General features: G+C 57.3%; 2 protein-coding genes across 2 annotated transcripts; both read right to left on the reverse strand.

Annotated features, from left to right (window-relative positions):
* Positions 1–343: 343 nt before the first annotated feature.
* Positions 344–1016, reverse strand: LOC138559128 (histone H1-like). The gene has a single exon (XM_069642693.1). It carries the CDS (start codon positions 1014–1016, stop codon positions 348–350), a length of 669 nt encoding a protein of 222 aa, XP_069498794.1. The 3' UTR covers positions 344–347.
* Positions 1017–8181: 7165 nt separating this feature from the next.
* Positions 8182–8854, reverse strand: LOC138559164 (histone H1-like). The gene has a single exon (XM_069642730.1). It carries the CDS (start codon positions 8852–8854, stop codon positions 8186–8188), a length of 669 nt encoding a protein of 222 aa, XP_069498831.1. The 3' UTR covers positions 8182–8185.
* Between the last annotated feature and the right edge of the window lie 402 nt (positions 8855–9256).

Consider the following 9256-nt stretch of genomic DNA (forward strand, 5'->3'; position numbering starts at 1 on the left):
GGGGAGGGGCGGGGGGGGGGAGGAGGAGGAGGAGGAGGAGGAGGTGGCGGGGGGGTTGTGCCAGATCACATGCCTCAACATCTGTGCACACGATGCCCTTATGTCTCAACTGGTGGGGGCTTATAGGTGGGGGCGCACTGGCCACGGTCACGCATGGCGTCCGAAGCGAGTGGAGACTCTCGCCGCGGGGCCCGGTACATGTTGGCTTTCAAACATGCCGTTGTATATCGCAGTACGCGTCTGGCAAGAGGCATGAGCTAGCTCGCTTTTCAGATGCTGTGGGCGGCTCTTAAAAGAGCCTTTGTGTTTTTTTGTGTGTGTTTTTTGAAGGGTCTCGGCGAAAGCCTCTACTTCTTCTTGGGTGCAGCCTTTTTGGGCTTTGCCGCTTTGGGTTTGACGGCCTTGGGCTTCACGACCTTGGCTGGGCTCTTCTTTGCCGCTTTCGCCTTCACGGCTTTGGCTTTTGCGGGGCTCTTGGCGGCCTTCTTGGCTGGAGCAGCTTTGGGCTTTTTAGGGCTCTCGGCTCCTGCTGGTTTCTTCACCTTCTTGGGACTCTTCTTGACTCCGGCGGGAGCCTTTTTGGGTTTCTTGGCAGCACCGGCAGGCTTCTTTGCTGCGGGCGTCTTGCTCTTCACCGCCGCTTTCTTGGCCGCCTTCTCCTTGCCCTGCGACTGCTTCTTGTTGAGCTTGAAGGATCCAGAGGCACCGGTGCCCTTGAGCTGGGCTAGGGCTCCTTTGCTCACCAGGCTCTTGACGGCAAGCTTGACTCTGCTGTTGTTCTTGTCCACGTCGTATCCCTGGGCGCTCAGAGCCTTCTTGATGGCGGGCAGGGAGAGTCCCTTCCTCTCAGTGGAGGCAGCCACGACCTTGACGACGAGGTCGGCCACGCTGGGCCCCGTGGGCTTTTTGGCCTTGGCAGTGCCGGCTGCTTTCTTCTGCGTCGTCTTCTTCTTGGGTGCGGCGGCGGCGGCAGGTTCCGCCGGCGGAGCCACAGCAGCGGGAGCAGTTTCAGCCATTGTTCTGCAGGAGGACTCGGTCAGCGCGCTCACAGATCAGATCAGATCAGTAATGGGCGGCCCGGCAAGCGGCGTGCATATATAGGGAGGAGCTTCCTTCTGATTGGTCCACAGAAGGGGAGGCAGGTCCCAGCTCACAGCACCGTCCCTGCGAACGACACACTGTGTTTCCTCCGCCTAAATGATCCATTTTTTAATAGCGACACGCATACATTTATGTCATTTTACATGTGTCACCAGGACCGCAACATCTCCCAGCTCTTACACAAAAGTAGCTTCCCCTTGGCAGGGCCTCGGCTCCCTTGCAAGCGTCTTGTAAAGCCGGCATGCCGCCTTCAGCTGCGACAGGAACATGGGCAAACTTTGTTTTCCGCTTCATATTCGACCTCTCTTGCTCACCTCCCACGCATAGCAGCGCGAGCATATCCTTTTTCCCTTCTTTCCCTACGGTGCCTGATCAAGTCTGCTCCCCTCACCGCCCGGGGACCGAAGGAAAAGCGCACCGAAGAGGAAGGAAATAACACAGCTCTGAGAGTGTGTGTTAGCCAAGGCTAGAAACGCCCCTTGAAAATGGACACAGGGCTCCATGCCCAGAGCGGCTCTATGTTTTTGGAGTTCAATCCTGGCGCGCGCCCGCGCGCCTGTGTGTGTGTGAGATTTCTTTTTTTTGTTTTTTGTTTTTACTTTATTAGCTTTAATTCGACAAAAAGGTCATAAAAGCTACACACAGATATCCAAACCACAAATGCAACAACATCGTAATCACTTAGCTCATGAATCACTTCCAATCGGAAAACAAATTCGTCATGTTGCCAGAGGAAGCAAATGAAAGCGGGATCAGCATTTTACCAAAATTGACAGCCAATGCAAATGGGTTTCTCTACCCCAAAGCATTATTCTACTCCCTTAGCCTTTCTCGTGTGTATTTTTCCTTCCCAACTCAAATAACTAGCAGTAGCAAGAACAGCCTCTACGCCTGCAGTGTCCGGGCATATTGCCATGGCATCACCTACTGACCTGCAGGCCGCGCCTTAGAAACAAAGGCTTCAAAAAGCGCTTCCTCAGTGGCTTAGTGGCCGGACAGAGTAATAAGTAATGTTGAACAGTCTCCTCGGGCTCGCCTCAAAGAATACATGATGTTGAAACGGCATTGTTCCATCTATGCCGAAATGCGGCAATTGGCAGAATTCCAATACGGAACTTTAGGTGTAGAGCCCTTTCCCACCCAAGGGAGGCGTAATCCAGGTACTCTTCGCAACCCGCCCGTTTCTAAATTCTAACATATCGGGCCAGCTGTTCCGAGGCCCTGGATTTCCCCAAAATGTCCCCTGCCGGGCCTTTGCCCCTGCTGCACTCTTAATCACTTCCTTGGAAACAGATGTAATCGCTGAGGGATTTGACCAGCACTCCCCCAAACCCAGCAAACCCAAATAGCTTTTCACGTGACCAGCCCACTCTAAAGGACCGCTCCCGTGCTGGGACAAAACATCCACAAGTGCCTGATTTCATGTTTCGTGGGGTTATCCTTGCTTCCAGGGTTCAATTGCTGGGCCCATTTGCTGGCAGCCAGCCTCTGAAACCAGATTGTCTTTGCATTCTACATGCATGCAGGGGCCGTGTTTGCTTGCAGTCACTTTACCCTACATGATCTCGGGCCTTCTGCCCCCTCGTCCCAGTCCATGTCCTTTTCACACAGACACTGGCCTCGACCATGAAGGAGCATGCTCGGGCGTGGCAGGCCGGGCACACGGGGGGGCGTGCCACCCAAAGGTGGAACCTCCAATATGCGGGACAGGAAGGGCAGAAATCAGCGCTTGGGGCACACGCAGGGAGAAGCGTTGGCAGGGACGGCCCTGCCCCGCCTAGGGCTAGGGAGGTGAGCCCGCTCGGCAAGACCCTCCGGCCTAGGGGCCTGGGCAAGTACCGACGTGCTTAAACACAGTAAGAACTGTGAATGGGGAGACACCTCCTACGCCGTGACCGACTCGTGCAGACGGGAGGAGAATCCTCCACACGCAGAGGCGAGCCGCTGTGGATACGTCCTGGAGGGCCCGAGCCAGCGGTTGGCCTAGCCAAAGCGAGACCCGCTAGCTGGAGGCTACAAGGCGGGAGCTCTGACCGAGCAGGTATTAGAGAGTCTTTTTTATTTTGGATGTGTGTTTTCAGACTTTTGAGCACGTGAGACTTTGGAGAATGGTAGAAGAAAATAGTTAAACAAAATTAATATCAAAGAGGCCCCGGGTCAGGAGCGGAGCCAAGACGGGAAGAAAACCGCCTTCCCCGGGGGCGCGACGGCTAGAGAACAGTGGTGGGCCCGGCGCCCAGCGACCGACGCCGAGACTAGGGAACAGGAAGGAGCCAGAGTCCCCGAGCCCCACCCGGCGAGTGCCTGTACCGACCAGACGAGCACAAACAGCGATGCAAACACTCCCAACGTGAGGACGGGAGGGAGGGCTGTAAACGTTGGGGGCAAAGACTGGAGAAGCCGTCCACGGCAGGAGAGGCTGGGAAAATGGACGGCCACAAGACCCAGGTAAGACCGAGCGTGAGAGGGGCTCGAATACTGCATGTCACCGCTGGAGAAGCCGCCAAGCGTGTGAAAGTCTGAAAGAGCGGAACGGGCCCACGACCCAAGCAAAAGAGAGTGAAAGAGATACAAATACTGCATATCACGGCTGGAGAAGCCGCCCAACGTACGACATTCTGAAAGGGGTGGAACGGGCGTGCGAGCCAAGTTAAACAGAGGGGAAGAGATCCAAACACGGTCTACCAAGGCTGGGGTATCCGCCCCAGTACTAGATCCTAAGAGAAGCGAATGGGCACCCGCCCTGTGAACAAAGGAGGGCAATGGATGCGCGTGCTTGTTGCCAAGGCTGGGAAAGCCGACAAATATACGAGATGAATTGGACTGAGAGCCAATAACCCTGCCAAAGAGCCACAGGACTTGACTTTGGGGAGTCCCGGTGCCATAAAGGTGGGATCTGGAGAAGTGTGGGCTGTGCAAATGAGCCCTCTACGAGTCGGGCCAGACAGACGCGCACTTCCGAGGCTATTGTGCAAGCCTCCTTTTCCTTTTAGCGAGGTTTTCTAACGTGGGAGGGCCAGTCAGCAACTAGGAGTGTGGACTCAGGCAGGGCTCTTTCATTCTTGGACTTCGACGGGCGCCCTTTGTTTTTGTTTTAGAAGGCAGGGAACTTCCCTCATAGCGGGAGAGCCGATAGGCGTGTTTCTTTTATCTGAATAAACAAGTCTCCACCAAGACCCACTGTAGTCCGAGTCCATCTTCTGGTTCGCCACAGGGCCTGACCCTTCTGAGTCCGAGTCCATCTTCTGGTTCGCGACAGGGCCTGACCCTTCTGAGGAAGCCTCAGCCCCACTTTGATCTTCCTTTCTCCTCTTCTCATCGCTGGGAGGAGAGGCCTGTCCTTGGGGACACTGGGCTGGGTTTCTGGGAGAAGCAGCAGCAGCAGCAGCAGCAGCAGCAGCAGCTGCAGCAGCCAGCCAGCCAGCCAGCCAGCCAGGCGTTCTGGCCCCTGCCCCGAAAGCCTGACGAACGCCTGACAAACGCCACTGTGCTTTGCCCTTGACGGGCTTTGCCCTTGACGGGCAAAATTCCCAGCAGACCCCACTGGGCACAGCACCTGAGCAAGTTAGAGTGAGGTTTGAGAGAGAGGGCCCTCCGCCTGCCCACCAAAACACTAAAAGGAAAGAAAGGGAAAAAAAAGGGTGAAATGGGCCACTCTGGGTTTCATATCTCGGCCAGGCCTTCCTTTCTTGGAGTCAAACGGTTCATGCATGCCTCCCAGGAACCCTTGCACTTCCCTTAGGGTAATGAGTGGAATCCCCAGACAGGTCCCTCCCCTCATCTGCCACTCTCCCAACACGGTGTACAATGTATCTATCTATCTCAGTGAGAGGGCTTGGCAGTGGCAAAGCAAGGAAGTGAGACGGGCAGCTCTCTGCAGAGGCCAGTGGTAGGTAGGAGTGTGGGGAGGAGGCCATGGTGGGCCTTGACGCTTTGCGTGCCTCACTAACTAACTAACTAACCAGCAACTCTCTGACCAGCATGACGCGCGCAGAGGCCTCCGGCAACGCTCACCCCATTCACACGCTCAGGAGAATGGGTAGAGGGGCAAACTGAGCAGGACACAGACACCTGGCTCTCCCTTCTGGATACACAAACCCCGAGTGCAGTTGCCCCCTTGCGTTAAAGGGCGGCGCTGTGGTCAACCCCGAATGCGTTCAAAGGGTAAATCAATCGGAAAGCCTGCCCCTCGGCGAGAGCGAGAAGCCCTAGCGCACTGGAGGGGATTCGGGCCGGCTTGGCCCCGATCCCGATATGATATGATAGGACATATGGCATTTATAAAGGCGCCTATACACAAGTGTTTCAAGGCGCGACTGGTAGCCAGGCCCATTCTAGGCAAGAGCCAGCGCTCCTCATAGCCACGGGGGCAGAAGGCACAGCCGTGTGAAAGACCTTACCTTCGGCATAGGATTTTGCCTTCTCCTGCAGGTACATTCTGGGCGCAAAGAAAGAATTGTCAAGTAGGACACAAAAACGCCATGTGCTTGCTCTGATCTCTTTCTTCATTCACACACAAGCGACATTCATAAAATCAGTGTGCAAGACTCGCCTGAGGTTTTTTTTCAAGGCGCTGGCTTGCTAGTCAAAACATAAACCTTGCACGCCCCTCTACTTTGGCTCAGGCGGGCCAGAGTATGGTGCTTAAGCAGAGTGCAGATGAGCAGCTCGGTCGGGGAGGGTGTGGGCGGCTCTTAAAAGAGCCTTTGGTGTTGTGGTGTCGGAACGAGAGGTGGGGTCCGGTGGGGGGTGGGGGTCTGCTCAGCCCCCGAATCCGTAGAGGGTGCGTCCCTGGCGCTTCAGGGCATAGACCACATCCATGGCGGTGACCGTCTTCCTCTTGGCGTGCTCGGTGTAGGTGACGGCATCCCGGATCACGTTCTCCAGGAAGACCTTCAGCACGCCCCGGGTCTCCTCGTAGATGAGGCCGGAGATGCGCTTGACTCCGCCACGGCGGGCCAGGCGGCGGATGGCGGGCTTGGTGATGCCCTGGATGTTGTCTCGCAGCACTTTCCTGTGCCTCTTGGCGCCGCCTTTGCCGAGCCCTTTCCCTCCTTTGCCGCGTCCAGACATGCTGACTCTTCTCTTCTTCACAAGCGAGCGGAGAATGACGGGTTCAGCGCCTGAGCCGCTCCTTATATGCACCCATGGCGGACCAGAGGGAGGGCTGCTGGCGGTCGTGCGCAGCACGGTCTGCGCAGGGCCGGGTGGGCGGGGAGACGGCAGCGTTTCGAAATGACCGCGCTTACTAGCCGTTGGTCTCTGGGCGGGGTAGCGTAGGTGGGAGAGCCTGCCAAACAAAGAACTCACAGCCAGCTGCCGCTTCTGATGGTTTAGGGGCAGGCACCATGCCGTCGGCGGCATCCCCCGCCTCCCCACTTGCCCCCACGGCGCGTTGCAAACACTGATCAGAAAAGGAGCTGCTTCCAAGCGCTTCAGAGTCAGGGCACCCTGCACTCTCTTCCGAGCACTCAAGAGGACCGCTGACCACGGGCGCAAACCTGGCATGGTGCGTAAATAATGCCTGCGGCTACCGTGGGGGGGGGGGGGGGGGGACCCCGGGTGTGCCCGGCAGGTGAATAAGTAATGCATCTTGGGCATACCTCAAATCCCCCCCTCCGTCACCCAACACTGGAGGGCCTTCCATGCCACGGAAAAGCCCTGTGAACTATGGGGCCAAACGGATGTTTGGCTTTTGCCTCTGAAGCCAAAAGCTCGCCCGAGCTACGAGCGTAGCCAAGCGAAGAGCAGGGGCGGATAGGAGCAGCTCGTCTGTGACAATGTGGCGGCTCTTAAAAGAGCCTTTGTGGTGTTTTCTGCGGTTGTTGCGGTGCTGCCGTGTGCCTCAAGCCCTCTCGCCCCGGATGCGGCGGGCCAGCTGGATGTCCTTGGGCATGATGGTGACCCGCTTGGCGTGGATGGCGCAGAGGTTGGTGTCCTCAAAGAGCCCAACCAGGTAGGCCTCGCTGGCCTCCTGCAGGGCCATGACGGCCGAGCTCTGGAAGCGCAGGTCGGTCTTGAAGTCCTGGGCGATTTCTCGCACCAGGCGCTGGAAGGGCAGCTTTCGGATGAGCAGCTCGGTGGATTTCTGGTAGCGGCGGATCTCCCTCAGAGCCACAGTGCCGGGTCGGTAGCGGTGAGGTTTCTTGACGCCGCCAGTGGCGGGGGCGCTCTTCCGGGCAGCCTTGGTGGCCAGCTGCTTGCGAGGCGCCTTGCCTCCTGTGGACTTGCGGGCGGTCTGCTTAGTACGGGCCATGGCAGCGCTGCTAGATCTGCTTTCTCTCTACGAGATACAATGGCGCTCCTCTGGCGGGGAGCTGGTATATGAAGACCAAGCTCTCCTCTCATTGGCTGAGGCGATAACAGGCGCAGGTTTGAAAAAAGCCCGCGTTGTGCTGTGATTGGTCGCTGTCCGAAGGTATGGCTATGAAGCGGTGACGCAGGAATGGGAAGCCTTCGATTGGCTGGCTGGCCCAACAATAAACAGGAAGCAAAAAGAGATTGCCGTGGGTTGTGCTCAGCCTTTCATGAGTCGCTGTGGACAGATAAAATAGCCCCACCACCCAGCCCTTGCGTGCCCCAATTCAACCTCCCACCAGCCTTCAGACCGGTGGCAAGCGAGAGTGGCAAATCAGCCTCTGAAGTCTGCCCCCCCGCCCCCCGCGCTGACATTTCACACTACCATCATCATCTTTGCCGGCGGCCAGCCCAATGGCAGCGCCTCGAAACACTGCGGTTATGATGAGGGGAGGGGCGGGGGGGGAGGAGGAGGAGGAGGAGGTGGCGGGGGGGTTGTGCCAGATCACATGCCTCAACATCTGTGCACACGATGCCCTTATGTCTCAACTGGTGGGGGCTTATAGGTGGGGGCGCACTGGCCACGGTCACGCATGGCGTCCGAAGCGAGTGGAGACTCTCGCCGCGGGGCCCGGTACATGTTGGCTTTCAAACATGCCGTTGTATATCGCAGTACGCGTCTGGCAAGAGGCATGAGCTAGCTCGCTTTTCAGATGCTGTGGGCGGCTCTTAAAAGAGCCTTTGTGTTTTTTTGTGTGTGTTTTTTGAAGGGTCTCGGCGAAAGCCTCTACTTCTTCTTGGGTGCAGCCTTTTTGGGCTTTGCCGCTTTGGGTTTGACGGCCTTGGGCTTCACGACCTTGGCTGGGCTCTTCTTTGCCGCTTTCGCCTTCACGGCTTTGGCTTTTGCGGGGCTCTTGGCGGCCTTCTTGGCTGGAGCAGCTTTGGGCTTTTTAGGGCTCTTGGCTCCTGCTGGTTTCTTCACCTTCTTGGGACTCTTCTTGACTCCGGCGGGAGCCTTTTTGGGTTTCTTGGCAGCACCGGCAGGCTTCTTTGCTGCGGGCGTCTTGCTCTTCACCGCCGCTTTCTTGGCCGCCTTCTCCTTGCCCTGCGACTGCTTCTTGTTGAGCTTGAAGGATCCAGAGGCACCGGTGCCCTTGAGCTGGGCTAGGGCTCCTTTGCTCACCAGGCTCTTGACGGCAAGCTTGACTCTGCTGTTGTTCTTGTCCACGTCGTATCCCTGGGCGCTCAGAGCCTTCTTGATGGCGGGCAGGGAGAGTCCCTTCCTCTCAGTGGAGGCAGCCACGACCTTGACGACGAGGTCGGCCACGCTGGGCCCCGTGGGCTTTTTGGCCTTGGCAGCGCCGGCTGCTTTCTTCTGCGTCGTCTTCTTCTTGGGTGCGGCGGCGGCGGCAGGTTCCGCCGGCGGAGCCACAGCAGCGGGAGCAGTTTCAGCCATTGTTCTGCAGGAGGACTCGGTCAGCGCGCTCACAGATCAGATCAGATCAGTAATGGGCGGCCCGGCAAGCGGCGTGCATATATAGGGAGGAGCTTCCTTCTGATTGGTCCACAGAAGGGGAGGCAGGTCCCAGCTCACAGCACCGTCCCTGCGAACGACACACTGTGTTTCCTCCGCCTAAATGATCCATTTTTTAATAGCGACACGCATACATTTATGTCATTTTACATGTGTCACCAGGACCGCAACATCTCCCAGCTCTTACACAAAAGTAGCTTCCCCTTGGCAGGGCCTCGGCTCCCTTGCAAGCGTCTTGTAAAGCCGGCATGCCGCCTTCAGCTGCGACAGGAACATGGGCAAACTTTGTTTTCCGCTTCATATTCGACCTCTCTTGCTCACCTC

This window comes from Ambystoma mexicanum, unplaced genomic scaffold (assembly GCF_040938575.1).
Source record: "Ambystoma mexicanum isolate Mex_15411 unplaced genomic scaffold, UKY_AmexF1_1 Mex_scaf45, whole genome shotgun sequence".
In the NCBI taxonomy this organism is placed as follows: domain Eukaryota; kingdom Metazoa; phylum Chordata; class Amphibia; order Caudata; family Ambystomatidae; genus Ambystoma; species Ambystoma mexicanum.

Coding starts and splice junctions, on each gene's coding strand:
- LOC138559128 (XM_069642693.1), bottom strand. CDS start 1,016: ATGGCTGAAACTGCTCCCGCTGCTGTGGCTCCGCCGGCGGAACCTGCC.
- LOC138559164 (XM_069642730.1), bottom strand. CDS start 8,854: ATGGCTGAAACTGCTCCCGCTGCTGTGGCTCCGCCGGCGGAACCTGCC.